Raw genomic sequence first — 19628 nt, forward strand, 5'->3', positions numbered from 1 at the left:
TCATCAGTCATTGCTCCACTTTCTCCACAGAAATTGAACATAAGCAGGTTTGGAAGATTTGTTGGTATATAATATGGACTTTGCCATTGCTGAGTTGATGCCCTTAATGCCAGCCAGTATTGACATTAACAGAGAATCTTGACAAATTAAATGTATCGCCTTTAGAAATAGGCCATTTGTATGTGTTGCAGGTCTGTGCCCCGCAGCCAAGTTTAACACTGAGCCAAGTCCATGTGGGAGGCCAGTAGTAGCCTTGAGCTATATTCATTGACACTGACCTGCACTGGTTTGTCCCAGAGAGATGTTGTCAACACAGCCAAGTAAGTATATGCTACAATACCATGCCACACATAAGAAACAATCACAATGATCTCATCCCACAGAGGGACCAGAGGTGCGTTCAGGCACCCTTGTTGTTTCAGAGACTGATAGTATTGCGGAATCTTGTAAACCAGGTACAGTAGGTAAAGCGACAAACTTGAAAAAGAGAGAGAGAGAGCAAGCATTATTTAAAAAAAGCACTATATATGTTATTGTTTCCCATACACACATTTATTTCATTCTGTGTGCAGACTTGAGAATGAGGAAGACACGGCAGGCCCCGTTCAAAGTGCCCAACGACAATGACATTTTCCTGCTGAGGATGAAGGAAAAGGAGAAGCGAAAAGAGGTAGATGTGTGTGTTTGTGTGTGTGTGTTTGAGTACAGCTGTGTGTATAACTGAAAATGTATCGCTTTTTTTTCCCTCCACACCCAGGAGATGCGCGTGTATCTGTCTCTGCCCGTCCAAGAGAAGACGACCCACGCTGGACGTATGAGGGCTCAGCAGAGGGAGCTGAGGAGAGAGCTGGCAGAGGGACTGGAGGAGGAGGAGGAGGAGGAGCGGGAGAAGACAAAGAGTCGACCTAAAAGCCTACAGGGCAGACCCACCCTGAGGAGGGCCATGATGACAGGAGGTCAGCGGGGAGAGGAGGGGGTTAACTCAAGTCAGGTCACATCAACTTTATTCAAGGTGCTGTGTGTAGCATTTTTAAACATCAGCGAGAGACAGGAAAGACTAGGAGAGAGGGGGGACGACAACTTCTCAGCAATAGTCTCGTTTGTTTACAGTAATGTCTCAGAATGAATGTGGTAATGATTTATTGATGTTAAATATTAATGTGTCTCCCCAGAAAATGTGGAGAAAGAGAGCACAGTGGACTTTATTGCCAAGAAACGGGAGATGTTTCTGCTGGAGGTAAGAGCCTTTAAAAGCCTTTAAGACCTTCACACAGCTGGAACGACGTCCAGCTTCAAACCTTTATGCAAATGTGACTGTTTGATTCCTTTTGTGTGATTGTTTACTGTCCATCTGCTTACTCTTCATCACTTTTTTATAAATAGTAAACTTGTTGAACTGAGCACTGACCTGCTTTTGGATTTGGTAATATTTTATAGTTCGTCCTCTAGTTAGGAAAAATGCAGGAGCATCAATCCTAAAAAAAATACAAATTTTAAATACAAGTATTACAATTACAGGTATATACAAGTTGAAAAATTACATTAGACTATCAAGCTAGCTTGTAAGGTTTCTGTCAAGCAAGAAGGATTTTATGACCTCATATTCATCATTTGCTCCAATTATATTCAATACTGTCCATGCAATAGAATAACCAGATCAATCCAGGTCAAAGCTACATGATCCTGTATTGTTTTCACATATTAAAACCCACTTTAGCTATTTATCTCTTAGAAGCATAAAATACAAGCATTAAATACAGTGTATTGTGTCCTCTTTCCACCACCCATCCTCTCCTCTTTTCTCTGCAATCCTCCATCTCCTCCTCAGTACTCTCTGATGGTGAAGCGAGCGGAGATCAAGAAGTTGGAGGACGCCACCGTGACGGAGGAGAGGAGGCTGAAGCGGGCCCAGCAGATGCTGGACGACGACGCCCTCCTGTTTGAGGAGTTCCTCAAAGAGAACGACAAGAACTCCGTGGAGGCCATCAAGATGTAAGTGCAATCTAGATATAACGTACCATATATATTAGGATGTATGATATGAAATGCACATGTTGACATTGTCTTTGCACAGTGCTGAACAGGAGACCAAATCCAAACTGGAAAGGATGGCTGAGATCAAGAGGCTGACCACTGAAATGGTCACCATAAAAAGGTAGAACTCTGTTAACGCTGTCTACTAAACCTCTGTGTGTACGTATGTTTTATGTTCTCAAAGTGATTACCCAGTAGTTGCATGGAAAACCACCATAAACAAAGGTGAATCATTTTTGGAGGTATTCTTCTGCAATAGCTATTTTGCAGTGGAGCTCCACTTTTATGTGGCTCTTACCTGGTATTTCTCCCACACAGTGAAATCTCCAAGAATGAGGAAATCCTGAAGGAGTATAAAATGTATAAGGACTTTCTGTTCAAGCTGTCTCCTCCAGAGTGGCAGGAGGCCCAGAAGGCCAAGATTCTGCAAGCTAAAGCCCAAAGAGACGCTCAGGATAAGGACAAAGACAAGGAGACAAAGTCAGGCGTTAAGCGCGGTAAGTGTTTTTCCTGGGTGTAATTTAACACCAAGTGGAGGTAGAATCCAACATGAAATAGATTATAAGGCACAAAATCACTTTTTCACACAATACAAATTACAATTTTACAATGTATGACAAGAAAAACTTGATGATATGAATCGCAGTTTAAATCACAATTGCAATACAGTATGTAGAGTATAGATGGCACTGGTATGCATGCAGGCTTGGAGAGCAAGGCATCCGGTGCAGGTGGAGCGTTGCCTCCCATCAGAAGCTCCAGGCTGTCCTCCAGACAGAGCAGCAAGTCCTCAGCACACACACACAAACCGTAAGCAAACACCAACACACTGATGTCTGTCATGTTGCACATCTGATATTTGTGCTGTAAATTCACTTATTTTTTTATATTCTCATTTTCTCATTGTTATATATTGCATATATACAGTAGTAAATAATGAGGTGGGCAAACTGTTACCTCCAGTAACCGATCATCAAACTCTATTCTGCAAATAAAAAAGTAAACTGCGTTGAGTGGGTTTGCCACTTCATCCCTGCATATATTTCCATTCATTTTCATAGTGCATATATTCATATATATTTTGATATTGAACACATTTTCCTATTTTCTTTGTCTCATTATGTTCTACTATCATTTTGGACATCTTGCACATATGCAGCAAATTCATATATTTTTCTCGATATGTTCTAGTTTTGAAATCCTATTTTTCTTTGCTGTATTCTATTACATGCTGCTGCAACGACCCAATTTCCTTACACTGTCATCTTATCTACTCTAATGATGACTTTATGGATACGGAACCTAAAGTCTGTTTCCACAACATTTCAGGATCCCCGTTTCAAAGCTGGATAGCGACAGCTCGGAATATGAGGTTAGTTTTCCAGAAGTGAAAATCTAAATCCACTGAAGCGGCATCAGTCTTGAGTGTTCATGTGCGTGCGGCGTCGCCCCCTGCAGGATGAACCGGAGATGTACTTCTCGGACCCCCAGCAGCTGTTGGATCTGCTGACGGAGCTGCAGGAACAGAACCTGTCTCTGATCCAGAACTCCGGAGAGACGGAGGAGCAGCTGGAGGAGCTCCGCCAGGCCATGGAGACCAGCAAGAAGAAGATGTAAGGGGCAAGGGTGCGAGGGGTCAAGGGTCAGCGGCTGAAGGCTTTACGTGTATGGTGTGCATTTCAGGGAGCACAGGGTCACACATTAGCACTTTCTGAACACTGAAAAGGACAGGCTGAACTTTAAAGACCCTTTTTGGCTTTAAACCAGCAATAAGTGATAACAAACCTTATAACCAATCCTGAAACTAACATGTGCTATGTGGAGATTTCATTGATACTTAAATGATATAAACCAATATCCACACAGCTGCAGCTGTGTTGCTGTTTTCACCTCTTTTCTAAAGCTTGTTGTCAAATTCCGCTCCTGAACGAAGCTCCTCCCACTCCATTCAGCAGCTTTTCATTTTTTTTAAAACCAGCTTGTCTCCTCCCTCGCTGTTTAAAAGTGGCGCTCTCCCCCTCCCATTCCTGAAAATGTTCTCGTAATGGCGGAATCAATGAAGCGAGCAGGTAAACTTGTTAAACTAGTAAACTTGCTACCTGCCTCTTCACTTGTCACTGTGGGACATGTAACCTTCAGCAGGAGAAATATCTGGCAAAGCGAGACTGGTAACTGGCAAGACACTGTAGGCACTGTTAGCTTAGCTGTTAGCCTTTATGCATGATGCTTTACAATGTTTGTCCTTGGTAGACCTCTGTAGTGCAGTGGCTTTGCTGTGCTTTATTTACAAATGTGTTGCGGTTTCTGTCACCTTCTAGTGGTCCGAAAATTTTGCTTATTGCAGCTTTAAGGCAAGGCACCACAGATGAATAAGAAAAAAAAATCATAATTAAGAAATTATATATGGGCACAAATATAAACCCTTTTGTATTGTGACTTTTCTAATTTTCTTTTTTTTTTCTTCCTCTTCATTAAATGGATAACTAAGTCGTTGGTAATTTACAGAGGGGTTTGTAAAAATAGGATACTCAGATTTTCCATGCAAAATTCCCCATAAAATAGAAATGGCAAAGATATCAAAATAAGCCTCTGTAAATTACCAGCTATTTTTGTAAAGATGCAGCATGTCAAATTTGTTGGCCATATTTACAAGTTAAGCCAGAAAAGTGTTTTACAGGGAATGTCATTTTTCAGAAAACTGTGGAAAAAAACGTCAGCTAAACACTTAAATTGTAAAACGTCCATCGTTTGACAATTTAAGACGTCCATCCATTGCTCCTTCCTGTCTGTATGAAGGGAACAGGATGCAGAGCAGCTCATGTTGCAGATCAACCTCATGAACCAGAGCATCGCCAAAGAGAAGGAGAGGGCTGCTGAGCTCGAACTGAAGGTCCACTTCTTCAACTCTGAAAAATTCAAGGCAGGAGACCAGGTAAGGGAGCAGACTATGTTTAATTGCATTATTTTCCAACATCACTTCTTTTCAAATCTCGATTTAAAGCTGCACCGGGCAACTTCACACATTGGCGGATCCAAATGGCAGTGAGTGGTAATTATTTGAAAAGTTTCAACTTCAATACCCAGAAATCCTGTAATGTGATGTCAGTAAACTGCACACAGCACGCTCATGTTTACCAGCCCAGCCGGTCTGTGATGCTTTATACCAAAGATACCAAAGGGATGAGAGAGGAAAAGATCTAACGCTGGCCTTCCTAACCTGTTTCCATCACTTAAACTGGTTCATTCCGTCCCCTCTCCTCCTTCCCTTCTCATCTTTCCATTGCACCTCCTCCCCTCGTTAACAGGACAGCATGTTGGACGCTCTGGCCGGTAAGGTGGAGGTAGTGTACCGTCGCTGTGTGGATGACAAGAGGGCCAACCTCAGCACCCTGCAGATGCTGGCCACCATCGAGAAGCACCTGTCTGTGCTGCTGGAGAACATGGAGAGCATCCCTGCAGAAACCCTGGAGAAAGTGGGGAAGATCAAAGACAGGGAGAGGAGGATCAGGTATGGACCGGTGACTGTCTGGCTCGTTGGACCAGCTCCATTTAAAACCCTCTGGGGCTTAGCTGTCAAAAAGAGAAGCATATTTCCTCAAAGCAAATTTCTCTCTCTCCCTGCATCCTGTGTGATGTTGTAGGCAGCGTGAGGACAAGCAGAGGCAGCAGAAAGAACACCAGGAGGAAAGGGTGAAGAAGTCCATGGAGAGATCTCAGGCCGACGTCAAGAAAACAGTAAGTCTTTCCCTTAAAGGTGCAACATGTAGCATTTTCAATCTTTCACGGTGACCTCATGCTGCACTAATAGGCGTAAATATACATTTCTAACCAATAAAACCATCAGATTGAATGATCCCTCATTGCGTTATGTCCCTTAACTGTTCAGTGTCTCTTCTACTCTAACATGTAGTTAAGGCGGTCCTTATTCAGTAACAAGTTTACTGTTAAAAACAAACCCAGTGACAAGGCTAAAACTCCAGCCTTCTTTCATTTCAGAGTGGAAGAAAGCTCATGTCCAGATCCAACCCTGTTGCCAGGAAGATCAAGCTAAACAATGTGAACATCATCTCTGACCAGGAGGAAATCCACGCCTACCTCTTCACCTGAAGACCCTGCTGACGGCCACAATAAAGGTCTACTTATCAGACATCTGTACAGTTGAGAACTACAGCTTTTTGTACAAGTATTTGGTCATATTTTCAATAAAGCTGCATTTATTCATTTGTAGTCACAAGCTCTGTATGTGCAATGACTTCACCAGACAATTAATGCTCATTTTCTAGATATTTTCAGTGTAATTATTAGGAGGTGGTGACTGTGGTCAGTTACACATATGTAGAGTTTTAATCAGTTGTGTTTCCCATAAACTGCCAAATACTATATTCACACTGTTTTCATGGTTTTGCATTTCAGTTTTACTCTTTTGTGTTGACTGTCAGGACAATCTTCATGAAAACTACCCTAATGAAATCTATATCTGGTTATGTTAAAACATAGTCTTTTTTATATTTAATCATTTTACATATTGCAAGTGTTACAAGAAAAGAAAGGGGAATGAAGGCCTCTACACACAACAGTCTTGATTGTGCTTCGATTCTTTATTTCTTCTCTCTGCGTTTGGCTCCGCCACTCTGTAAACCCAAAGCTAATAAATAACAAATAGATGAAATTATTACACAAAGGTAACATATTACATATATAAACAAGTGGACCGGCATGTTTTCAACATGGATTGCTGCTGCCATAGAAAAATAAATCTAACAAAGAGTAAAAAATGAAAACATTGAAACAACTAAAGCAAATAACCCAATGGTATTTGTGTGCACAGCATGTGGTGTCTGTAAGGCAATTGGAGCATAGACAGCACACTGTGTGTATGAGTGGCAATGTGGCACCATAGAATAGACACCGATTTGTTAACACCCGATCGACATAAGAGCCTCTCGCATGTGCACAAGGCTTAAGTCTCTTTAACATAAGAGTGCTATCAGTCTTGATTGTGGTATAAACAAGATTTTAGAAAGAAAGAGACAGTAATATTCCTCTAAATGAAGAACTCCTCTACATTTATCATTCTACTCATCTCAAGGTGCATTATCTGTGGGATCAAATCCATCCTCGCTCCCAGACTACATTCCAAAAAGGCTTTGAAACTCCTGGAAAAAAGATGAAGAAACCACTTCATGGAATAGAAGATGTCACGTTATGTTTGTTGGTGTAAAGTGTGTCAGTGGACAGTGGCAGTGAGGCCGCTGATCACAGCGGTCCATTTCACCCCCTATGACCCCTGGGCCCTGTGGGGTCACTCCAGGTCCTGCAGGTTGATGGTGCTTCCTGTGAACTGGGAGTTGTCGGAGCCGTTGTCGTCCTCGGTCATCACTGAGGGTTCCTGGGATGATACACAACGGCAGAGTTAAGTTCTCTCATCTCAAACTTGACCCAGAGCCTGGCATTTCTGGACTGATGTCACTCCACAGGATGTTAGGCAAACAAATAGTTCATGACAGGGTTTAAAGATAAGATCATTCCCTCGATTAGAACTGGCTTACTCTGCATTCACGTCACGTGGGAAAGACAGCAGATATGAGCTTCCTACTGGAAACGGTTCACCTCAGCTTTCAGCTGCTAAAATACTACTTGGCAACTGTGGGTTTTGCAATGGAGCACAATTTCTCAGACTTTGTGAATTCTGACATCAACAAGGAAATACCAGTAGTCAAGTGTAGGGAATATTCTATTCATTTTAAATACAGCAAACAAAATGAACAGTTTTCATCAGATAAGTGATTTTGTAACTACAACTCTGCCATGAAAGAGTGGTTGACATTGCGATGTTTGGTTTGCTGTAAAACATGAACTCAAATGTATCGCTCACTAAGTTCATGTGTGCTAAGCGTGAAAAAGCTGATCAGGAGCAACCAAAGTATACAGAAAACTACAATCATGATGTCTTGGAGGCTTGAAACAAGTCATTCAGAGGGTTATTCCCACATGACTAGAATGCAGCATCCAACATTCACATCCATGTACCCTTTGCCCAGCTACAACACTTTCTAAAATGTGACTCGCTGCTTCTCATTACAGCTGCTGGGTGTTTGCTGCAGTGCCGACATGAGCACAAGGCGTCTAAAATGGTAGATGAGAGATGATCTCACCTGTAAGATGTTGACGGGCAGATCGACAGTTAGCTGAGAGTGGGAGCTGGAGGGCTGAGAGCTCAGCTGGAAGGCCAGATCACCGTCACTGGCTGGGTCATCCTGCAGACACACACTTAGATCAGCCTATATTCCAAGTGGCACAGCCTTACTTCTCTATGCAGTTAAGCACTGTCCCATTTAGAAATGTTTTCCTGAACAGTCTTAGACCCCCTTTCTACCTGCATTAACCCGTGTCAAAATTACAAGACAAAGTGATGTGCAAGGCAAGAGAAATCAGATTTCAGTCTGTGTACCATAGATTATTTTAATGTCAAGTATAAATATAATCCAGCTACTGACACATGTTAATGTGTCTCATATGGCGGAAAGGGGGCCTTATTTCATTCAGATGTCTTGGATCTCACCTGTAGCAGCTGGATCTGGACATACTGGGCCCCGGTGACGGGGTCCCGGAGAGTCAGGCCCCCATTGGCCGCTGTGGCGCCTTCCCCATAACGAGCACCAGAGGGAGCCAGTGATGCTGGGGCACTTGCAGCCTTTGCTCCTTTCGTTTTTCTCTGGCTCAATCCTAAACTCCCTGGATTAAACAAAGAGAGCAAATACAATCACTGGCTGTTGCACAGTCACTGTAGTCGCTAGCTGTCTAAGTACAGCACAAAACCTACAAAAAAACCTGAGATTGGTGATTGTGTGTGTGTTTACCAGAGGAGGCTGCTGGGCCTCTCTGCTTCTTCTTCTTGGCCAGCTGAATGGCTCTGTAGTCAGTCCTGGCTGAGCCTCCACTCTCCTACCACACAGAACAAGTAGACGTAATCACACCCTTCTACATTAAAACCACTAGGGTTAGACCAATATGGGTTTTTGAAGGCTGATACCATTTGGATTGAAGCTGCTGCGGGCAGATATTTTGTGCCGATATACAAACTCTTAAAATGTGACAATTTTTATGCCAAAAAAACTTCTGAAACAGCATTTAGACCATCATGAAAGAGTAAAGTCTGTTGACCACACCACACTGGAATGATTTCTCTGACCATTTGATATAAAAATAATAATACAAACAGTGACTAGCTGTGGTCAGGGAGGAACTTTCATCATATCAGAGGTGGAGCATACTGACTGGACAAGATCCAGTTTTTAATATAAAAGGCCAACAGTGTTTCCTCTGTCATTTTATGCAGCTGCGGTGCTTAGGGGGATAATTCTAGTGTTGTATCTGGTTTGGGTCTGTAGTGCTGTTTGAGGCTGTAGTGCTAAAAATGTTTTTAATCATAACAAAATAATTTCTTCTAAAACATTGACTACACTGATTTCAATTTTAGATGATAGTAAGACTAAATTACAATGCTAATTTAATTGCACATTTTCTCTAGCAGTGGTGGTAATTTCCTTGATGTGATGGCACACCACTGCTAAATGAATACAGAGGAAACACTGGCCAATATATCAGTTTAACCCTAAAAGCCCCTGTACCCAACAAATACCACTTCTCACTTATCTTTAAATTTCCAACCACTCACCAGGAAGCTGCTAGGTGAAACTGCACTGAGCTCCGGATCTTTCTGCGGGCTGAAGCTGCTGTTGCTGCTGTGACCAGGGAAGACAAACTGGGTGAGGACCTTGCCCCCCTCCTGGGGCCCCAGCACCTCCACACAGCCCAGCAGAGGCCCCGCTCCCCCCTGGCCTCCCACCTGCTTGGAGGGCGAGGCCAGCAACTCGGCGACGGGGGCCACCGCCAAAGAAGCCGTGGGCTCCACGCTCAGAGCGCTGGAGGAGCTGAGGGGGTGCTGGAGCGGGGGGTCCACAGAGGTGCCGGCGCCCTGCATGGTGAGGGCGGTGAGGGTCCCCAGGGCCTCCGGGGTGACCGTCTGCACGTCGTCCAGGTTGAGGGTGCCCTGCGGGGGCAGGACGTCGCCCACCGTCCCCTCCAGCCCGTGGTGGGGGCCCATGTCAGCGCCGGCCGCCAGGATGAGCGGGTCCACGGCCTTGGCCAGGGCGGTGCTAGCACCGGCGCCAAGCGTGGCGCCCACAGAGGAGGGGTCGATGGTGAGGATGCCCGAACTGACCAGGGAGAGGTCCATGGCGAACGTGCCCGTGGCGCCGCTCCCGCCGATAGGAACTCCCACCCCGATGCCTGCGGTGGGCGCGGGACCTCCCGGCACGCTGGAGAAGAGGGAGCTGAGGTCCAAGTTGGTCAGCTGGTCGCCCCCGGCAACGCCTGGCCCACCAACGGTCGTCGGGGTGGAGCTGATGAGCTCGCTGCTGGGGGTCAGGGTGGGCGTGGTCTCCATCTGGCTCAGAACATCTGTGATTGAGGCAGAGGCTTACAATATATACACAACACATACAATATAGTTAAAGATTTAAAAAATCTACATAATAGTAGACTCAAAGTACTTGTGTGATTTCTTATCTTGCCTGTATGCTAATATATAAAATATATCACTAGCAGATTGCAAGCAATTCCTGGATGTGCATGCATGTCTGTATTGCTACCAGTGCTGGCTGATAACGTATACTCAGTAATGTTATCACTTTAGAGTAGCGTAACAAATTACCATTTCAATTCAGTCAAATTATTAGTTAACAATAAAAAAATAAGCAGTTGCTTTTATTGTCACCCATCACTCGAAATATGAGAATAAAGTTCAATTATCAAAAAGCTGTTATTAACCCCACTCCTGATTCATTTTCCTTATAATGAGTCTTCTCAAACTGAGCTAGCTTAAATATGAAATGTAAGTGAAGTTGACTTTCTCTGGGTGGAAGTGTTCCCACTACATTGATTTTATCCAGTAAAAGGATGACAAGAACATTAGACATCAACACCGTTTGTTTTACATTTGAAATAAGTAATGAGTAATGCATTAAATCTTTCAGTAACGTGCCCAACAGTGATCGCTACTAACCAGCACTGAGGTGATGGTGTTTGAGCATGTGGCTCTTAAGGCTGCTGCGTGAGGAGAAGTGTTTGGAGCAGTTGGCCACGGGGCAGCGGGTCCTCAGGGTGCTGGCGTCCTGCTTATGCTTCTTGGAGTGGATGTACAGGCTGCTGCGCGCCGAGAACTTGGCATTACAGCCTAAGGTACAAACAAGAGACAAGGGGTCATGCAGCCCATAACCTCTTCACCAAACATTAGAAATATTTAGAGAAAAGTTAACTTCCAAAGCGGTACAATAGTGCTGCAATACCTTTTGCATCTGTGGCATGAGCATGCCAGTCAGAATGAAATATCAGACCAATTTAATGGTTGAAATAAACATGAAAATAAACAACTGTAGACCTATCAGAACATAAGTTAGCTTGAGTGGACTGATTTCTCAATTAAATAATGGTGAACCAAGAAATAACAACATTTTTAAAAACTCACAACCTGAATTTAAGACTTATGTGTTTTATTGAGCTGTGCTGAAGACATTTTATGGCCTTGAGTTTAGATAATATAATTCAAGACGTGAAGACTTTTTCATGACCGGCATGAAAAATGTTCAATCGGTCAGTCTACAACTGATCACAACAATAGTGTCATTTGATAAATAAAAGACACCTGTTGCCACTGGCTGGAGGACACCGTTACTAATCCTATATTTTGTTCTTGTGGCCTGTGCTGACCTTCTGCATGGCACTGGAAGGGCTTGGTGCCCAGGTGGGTGATGCTGTGGCCCTTGAGGTGCTCTGCCCGGGTAAAGGACTTCCCACAACCCTCCTCTGAACAGATGAAGCGACGGTCGTCATCGTGTTTCCTGATACGCGAACACAGGGAAGGAGGTACATGGTCATGAAGAAGCTCTTGTAACACAGACAGCAACGTGATTACAGGTACAAGGGTTGAACAAAATAGCAGAAACACTTTGAAGCAGCTAAATCACAATTACAAAAGGCAGCTACACACGCAAGTCATACATTAAGTTGAATGCCAATTAGCAGTATGTGGCAGATTTAAAAGAGGTCTGACAATCACCAATTAGTTTTCAAAGCGACAAGGGGCAACTAACAGAGTTGCAAAGAGGCCAAAAAGTCAGGGCCTAAATTGCATCGGTCACAAAAACTGTAAAATGATTCAATGTGGCAAGGGGAACAGTCTGGAAAATCACAACATAGTATGTCAAACACAGACAAATTGCATCGGCAAAGAGGAACAGTGCAAGTCGATGCTCAGTGACAAGAATAGACAGACACTTAACAGGAAAGTTACTAAACATCACAAAAACATGGTCTAAAAAACTACCACAGAATTGCAACACGGTCAACTGAAATTGTATGTTGTGAGCTTCACAAAACTGGCATTTATGGCAGGGCTGTCTTTTGGAAACTGCTTGTATCTATGGCCAACACACAAAGATACATAAGCTGGTGTAAGGAGCACAAAACCTCGACCTCTGAGCAATGGAAGAAGGTCTGCTGGATTGTCTTTCACCCCAGGGTGGCCCTATTCATTATCATTATCTATTCTTGGGTGTTTGCATTATTTTGTCCACCCGCTGTATATACTGAGGAGAAAGCATCTATTATCAAACACTTACCGTTTGTGTCGGAGCAACTTTGACATGCTGGTGAAGGACCAGCCACAGCCCTCCGAGTCACAGACGAATGGCCTCTCACCTGGAACCGCAGAAAGCAGACGCTCATTTATCAATACATGGGATCTGATGCGACTATCCCTTGTGCAATTTTGGATGAGCACCTATGTAGAAACCTGGCTTGGATGTTAGAAGAAAGAGGTGGGCGGGTTATAAGTGTTCACCTCCCATCACTGATGTTTGGTGGAATTAGACCCACGACACCTCCTGAGGAATCAACAGGAAGTTCTGGCGTGTCAGAACCGCCTCCCCTCCACACCCACTGTCAACACTAAACAGAACTATTGTCACGTATTCTATCTTGTAGCTAAGCTTAGGCTTATCCATTGTTCCCTACATTACCCATTAATTTCTAACCTTGCTGTCGGCCTCAAAAACATTAGGCTAAAGGGGCAGCTCACCCTTCTGGCTTGAAACGGCCTGCTCAACAGTTCAGAAAGCAAACTATATCAGCAAACGCATAAGAATTATACCAAGATCTGAGAATGGTGTATGACTACCCACTTCTGCTACCATGACACATATCTTAGACAGGAGAGAGACTTACATGCTTTGGACCCATACCGTACTTTTCAGCCAAAGCCACTGGTTGCTGTTTTTAGCTGCCTCAGAAGCGACCTTTGTGGCATGCTGTAGTCCCAGACCACAAATCCCTGAGTACACTACTAGTGGATGTAGCTCCAAATCCACAACAGCCATCTTCTACAGGGTGTACCCTGACTCTCCAGCCTCACTGTTCAGCCTCAGCTGCTAACCTCCTCCTTTTATACCTCAACTACTGCATCTTCCCATGGCACAGTGTTGGACTGTAACACTAGGTCAGGTCTTAGGCTGTTGCTGAATACAACTGTTTAGAGAACAAACAAAAAAAAAAGAGCAATAAAACAAATCATTGATCCCCCTTTACACCTGCCATTAACATGCATAAAGCATAAGCTTATCTGCATAAAAAATTGGGTGTAAATTCATCATAATGCATTTCTGTTCCTGCAAACTGTGCAAAGTTCTATGCAAGGATCCAACGGCTTGAGATGAAACGTGGTTATTGATTGTAGTATTATAACGTACATTGACTTCACAGAGAGCTAGCAACAAGGTTAAAGAGCATTTTACATTTAGCTCTCACGTGCATAGTCTAAAAGTAAGCATGATAAAAATCCAACGCATCTGTAACAGAATTTGCTTCTCTCATTTGTAATGAGTGAACTTCCAATGGAGAGTAACACATTCAAAGCATGAAATGTGATCAAGGGGATGACAGACAATCTCACATTTCAATATCGACACTCAAGATGGATGTTAATGCCATATGTAAATGTAAACTGACAAAATCTCTCAACACATTTCAGACACAAGATTCATATTAATTCCAGGTATAAAGGGAGCCACTGTTCACTGAACCTGTGCCTTTAGGTCAGAATTTTAGAGCTTTAGGGCTAGCCTTTTGAACTGTGTAGGCATAAGTTATAGCAGTATTCAGACACTAATCCAATCTGAGCCTACCAGTGTGGCTTCTCATATGGATCTTGAGGCGGCAGGCCTTGTCATACATCTTGTCGCAGCCTGGATAGGTGCAGGTGAAGTGGCCCGTCTCTCTGAAGTGAGTGCGGTTGTGGGAGAAGAGAGCGCTGAAGGTGATGAAGGTCTTCTCACAGCCTGGACAGGTTATAAGGGGAACAAAAGGAAGGACAATGATGGTGGCCAATGGAAGGAAAGACCCTCACAGTATACTGTGAAAATACAAAATGAAGTCAGAGCATTTAGTGGTTTGTGCCTTAACGAACTGAGCCATCAGGAATCAAGGCAAGTTTTTTTTTTGTAAAAATCCACCCGTGCAAAGTTGCCTAGTGCAGCTTAAAGATTAACAATGGAGTTTTCCATGTAAACAACATGGATTTGTTTACCTTCATAATTTCACTCATTTAGACATAGAGTATGTTGTTAGACCTCGATGGCTATGTTGAATAAATGTATTCCCTTCAAAGACGTTTGGAAAGTCTTAGTTTTTAATGTTTACAAGGCTACAATGTTTACATCCAGATCTCAGTGCAGCGGCTTGGAGAGGAAGCTCCGCCCCTTCATTTGATTGACGACCAAAGCTGTAGGTAACCATACCAGCTACTTCACCTGTTGGCACATCAGTTACGAGAACTTCCAGCTAGACTAGCGAACAAGCTAACTTACCAGTTGACCAAGAAGAAGGCTACGTCTGCATAGGTACATATTTCTTTCTCTAACTTCATTTTTCTCCACCAATCAACAGCTTCTCCAGTATTAATATGGTGTCTCCTTTTATCCATGAGTTTTCTCCACTCAACATTACGATCAGGGTTTTGTTTCTTTGCTCTCCCAAACTCAGTTGTGTCTTTTTCTTCTGCCGACATGGTTATTGAGTGAGCAGAGAGGAAAATAACCTGGAACGGTGTGTGGCCCCTCAGCTCTCCCTCTCCACACAATATTGTGTTCTACATCACCTCCGTACTCATGTTGCGCTCGTGCGTCCTGATGCGCGTGATTGAAAACCATGTGATAAGTGTTTTTGTTGTTGTACGGAGAGCAACTTTGCTCACTAGTGCTACTAGTGGCCGAAAAAACTCTGCTGGACATCTTTTAATGTCACAATGAAACCAAATTCTGAGAGCATCTTAATTCCTTAATCTGATGCATTTCCTGTTGAAACAGGATATTAGGACGGGACATAATGCAGGGAGGGATCGTTCAAAAGTGTAAACCAATGAGATATCAGGGAGAGAAAGGCAAGTTTATTTGTTGGGAGGGGCGGGACAGTTCAAAAATCTGTGATAGTTTTATTGGTTGGAAATTTTATGTTGCCTCCTGGTACATGATGTCACCACTAAAGATTTTCTGTTTTTCAGGAAGTAAAAGTAAGGAGATTTTGATATAAAAATACAATTAAATAAATTTTTGTCTTTTTTTGCATAAATTGTCAAATATGTGTATGGTATGATAGAATGAGCTAAAAAGCTGAAAAACTAATTTTTTATCTGAGTGACTTTAAGTAACATTTCTGGAGCTGATAAAAACAAAATAAAAAAAAAATCAAACAAGCAACTCCAGCTTGTGGTGCTACCTGGGAATTCACACTTGTAGGGCCTCTGGGGCTCGAAGTGGACCCTCTGGTGGTTGGTGAGTCGTGTTGCACTGCGAAACCTCTCGCTGCAGATGTCACACATGAAAGCGTTCTCCTGGTCGTGGACTTTGACGTGAGCCTTCAGGTTGTAGACGGTGGTGAAACGCCGACCGCAGCCTTCAAACTGGCAGGTGTGCGGCCGCTGCTTGTCATGGGACTGGAGGTGGCGCTTCAGCTTGTAGGAGGTGGCGAAAGCCCAGCCGCAGCCCTCCACGGTGCACTGGTAGGGCCGTGGGTCCTCGGCATGGTTCAGGAGGTGAACCTTCAGCTTCTGGCGTGTGTCGAATGTGCAGGAGCAGTCCGGCTCAGGGCAGTCGAAGGAGACGGCGGTCTCCTTCTTGGACCTAATTAGATGTGCAGACTGGAAGTCCTCGTTGTCACAGTCTGCCATGGTGGCTTTGGGGGACGGGGTGACCAGATCGCCCTCCGTTATGGCACACAGCACCCCTGCCTCCTGCTTGATGATGGGACAGGAGTCCAGAGAGGTGCCCAGCTCTGACAGCGAACAGTCATCCACCAGAGCCAACTCAGAGTCGCTCACAGACAAGCCAGGTCTCGGCTCCTCATGCTGGCCTGAGCTGGTCACCGCCAATGTGCTGATCTTCCCTATGGATTTAGTACCACTATCATAGTTGAGAAGAACAATGTCCTCGTGGTCTTTCATGCCCAGGTGCTCCTTCAAGCTTACCATGTCGTCCTCTTTGTGGACATAGCCCTCTGGTGGGGCCGCGAGAGTCAATATCCCGTTTTCTATGGTCACTATGATGCTTTGGTTGTTTATCATGATAGTTCCCGAGAAGGTTTCGCTAGCAGGCGGACTTGTGGAGGCCGCGTCCGGGTTTGCGTTGTCCCGCAGCCCCGCTGGGTCGGAAATGAACTCGGAAGTGTCCATTGCTTCAACGATGCCTGCGTTTCCTGAAATCAAGGCACTACTGTCTTCATTACGGGACTGCGACGACAGCTCGCAGGGCAGCTTGCCTTCATTGTTTTCAGTGCAAATTTGGCCACAAATCTTATAGCCATATTCGTTTGTCAAAACAACGTCTTCGACCGTCTGGTGATAATTACTTTGTTTAGCATTAACCTCGGCAGAATTCTCATTTAGTAAACCACAAACAGACTCAGCTTTTCTCAAGGCCTTGGCTTCCAGACAGCTCAAGTTGTCATTAGATTCAATGAGAATATTGTTGTTTTCAACCTCCATGGAGCCACAGGGACTAGTTTTTGAGCACTCTGGCGTTTTACCTTTTATCTTATCGCCGTCCTTGGATAATACATCCAGTCGGTCTTTGCTTGCCTCGCTGATACCATCCTCTTGAACAATATTGAAAACAACATATAATTCCTGGGTGCTTTTGTCTGCTCTGTTAGCCGTGTTGTCGCTGGCTAGTGAAGGCTGCTGGGAGGCGCCGTCCTCACGCTGCTGCCGTAAAACTGGAGACGGTAACGTTAGCTGCCGCTGCTGCAACTGTTCCTCTTCCCCTTCAAACAGAGGCAGCGCCATTTGCATTCCGCTGTCACCGCTCTCTACTCCGTATTTCCAGGCAGTCCTCAATAGCTCCTGCGGGGGGAATTGTACATGTAGCTCACTGTCTTTCTCTGTGTTCACGTTACGGAATCCGACACTCGCCCTTTCGTCCGGCAAATTGTTATGGCAGGTTGGTTGCCGTTTGCTGACAGGCGAGCAAGCCGCCCCGCTGCCATTTTCCGCCAGTAGGCGATACGGAGATGTCCTCGGCCTGTTGTTGTTGTTGTTGTCGCTTTGTGGCTCAGTCGACTCCAAAAGTCTATCCGCTTCGTTTTCGGTCGAAATAAAGCCAGAAATCGCCCCTGTCGTTGATCGAAGCGGAGACGAAGCTGTTCTGTGTAGGGCGCCATGTTGAGAGTGAATGTTTTGGGCATCAGAAAGCCCCTGGATTTCCATCTTGGTATCCCTGTAGCAGCGGCACAGAAAAGGCCCGCCCTGCTGTATGGATGTAGAGGAGATCCGTGGAGCCACTTCACAGTTTACTGCAAGCCGTGGCCTAATGCTGCCTTCAGCTGCTACATAAAATATCGTAATAACGGCTTTAGCGAATATGAGCGACCCAATAGAGTGGCAAATACGGCTGAGAAAAGTAGGTATTTAGACTTAAGACCTTAAAAGGTTTGGCTTCACGTTCACTCTGTACAAGACAGAACACAATGTCAGAGCTAGGAACTTCTATGATACCCCAGTTGCAGATGTGACATTTAAGAGGTGAAAAGCATGGAAGTCCTGTGAACGACTGAAGCTAAAAGCAAGAACCTTTGGCTGATAAATTAATTAAGACACAAATTATGCCAATTTTGTCCTCTTCATTTTGCCGCTGCAGCACGAAGTAGGTCTGTGGCATTTGATTTCTAAAAGAAAATGACAGCCACGATGTAAAGCAACTTTTGGAAGTAGTTGGAAGTACGAGTTTACGAGGAGCACTTGAATGCAGCACAATATCCTTCAGTGTAGGGAAACTGTGGAGTGGGTTTAAGTGCAATGGATCTCAGTAGGATGTTTATTTTTTTCCACTCATGAACTGTGATATTAAAATATACTTATACTAATAACGCTTTAATTTTCAATTGAAATATGAAGCCAAGTACATTCCATTAATAATTTGAAGCCTTAAGTAATCAACATTTACCAACATAACATTGTGGCTCTTCATGACGTTACCACTGAGTGGTAGTATAGGACAGTTAAACATCAAATAGCCTGCTGAACTTTGAAATAAACTTTATATATTCTCCTCCATGATTAAACCAATATTTAATGAACAAGGGGCCCTCAGGGTTTAGCCCATGCATTTACCACTCACTCTTTGATATTAGAATTGAACCCCACTTTGTGATGTTGTTGCTCTTGGGTATTGTTATATGATCCCCCAGCCCTAAATCTGTAAGTCTGTTGCACTGCATGGACACTGAATCCATGATGAGATTAGGACACTGAAAAGCATCCACATAGTAAATCAACAGCAGTCATTTTGAGCTTATTATTTTAGTTTGAGGCAGAAGTGAAAGTTGGTGTGTGTGTGTGTACTGTGTGTGTGTACTTGTATCCTTATGAAGACCAAATGCCTGAACAAGGATATAAAGATGAGGAAAACCCTTCAAAGTGAGAACATTTTGCTGGTCCTCACTTCTACAAGGGGCTAGTTAGGGTCAGGACTTGGGTTTAGGGTTAAGAATAGAATTAGATTTAGGTTAGGATAAGGGTTAAGGTTAGGGGTCAGGGGTCAATGTAGTCAATGGAAGGTCCTAACAAGTATAGTACATACATTTGTGTGTGTGTTGGTGCATTGCCTCCATGTTGGTCCCAATAACACCAGCACTGGCCTGAGACTGGAAGCACGGCCGACTGCTGGCATTATTCTGACCACCACAGAGCAGGAGTGCAGTCTCTTCTTCACACACTTTCTGCTAATATGTCATATTGTCATAAACAAATTGCTCTCGCTGTGGCAGTAGACTGATAAACAACACCTCTTGTTTCATCATGAATAGCTGGTGTTGACAAGCCTAGGCCTAGAACATCAGAATGTAACCCTAACCCATGACATAAAACTGAGCCAAAACATTGTTTGTCTGATGGAATACTAGGACTAGAGATGTGAACAAGATAAAAAAAAAAAGTGTTTGATTGCTGCACTGATACTCTTGTTGTTGTTGTTGTTGTTGTTGGCAGA

The 19628-nt window shown here is 44.0% G+C and overlaps 2 protein-coding genes across 3 annotated transcripts; one reads left to right on the forward strand and one right to left on the reverse strand.

Moving 5' to 3' along the window:
• The first annotated feature begins 366 nt into the window (after positions 1 to 366).
• Positions 367 to 6192, forward strand: cfap100 (cilia and flagella associated protein 100). Its single transcript, XM_071920111.2, has 14 exons — positions 367 to 394; positions 573 to 670; positions 758 to 956; positions 1173 to 1237; positions 1829 to 1992; positions 2075 to 2155; positions 2353 to 2531; positions 2772 to 2844; positions 3364 to 3406; positions 3493 to 3647; positions 4831 to 4966; positions 5340 to 5542; positions 5676 to 5769; positions 6031 to 6192. Exons 1-14 carry the CDS (start codon positions 367 to 369, stop codon positions 6139 to 6141), a joined length of 1629 nt encoding a protein of 542 aa, XP_071776212.2. The 3' UTR covers positions 6142 to 6192.
• A 421-nt stretch (positions 6193 to 6613) lies between these two features.
• Positions 6614 to 17855, reverse strand: LOC139927821 (zinc finger protein ZXDC). 2 transcript variants are annotated; one of them, XM_071920108.2, is made up of 10 exons: positions 15865 to 17855; positions 14277 to 14429; positions 12717 to 12795; positions 11806 to 11936; positions 11102 to 11272; positions 9713 to 10497; positions 8895 to 8979; positions 8597 to 8769; positions 8190 to 8291; positions 6614 to 7423 (listed from the first exon to the last, which is right to left on the reverse strand). In XM_071920108.2, the coding sequence occupies exons 1-10, from the start codon at positions 17846 to 17848 to the stop codon at positions 7337 to 7339; spliced, it is 3750 nt and encodes a 1249-aa protein (XP_071776209.2). In that variant the 5' UTR covers positions 17849 to 17855; the 3' UTR covers positions 6614 to 7336. The 2 variants fall into 2 exon arrangements, with proteins under 2 accessions (XP_071776209.2, XP_078139890.1); XM_078283764.1 differs by having other exon boundaries at positions 9713 to 10515.
• Between the last annotated feature and the right edge of the window lie 1773 nt (positions 17856 to 19628).

Source organism: Centroberyx gerrardi, chromosome 5 (assembly GCF_048128805.1).
Source record: "Centroberyx gerrardi isolate f3 chromosome 5, fCenGer3.hap1.cur.20231027, whole genome shotgun sequence".
NCBI lineage: Eukaryota > Metazoa > Chordata > Actinopteri > Beryciformes > Berycidae > Centroberyx > Centroberyx gerrardi.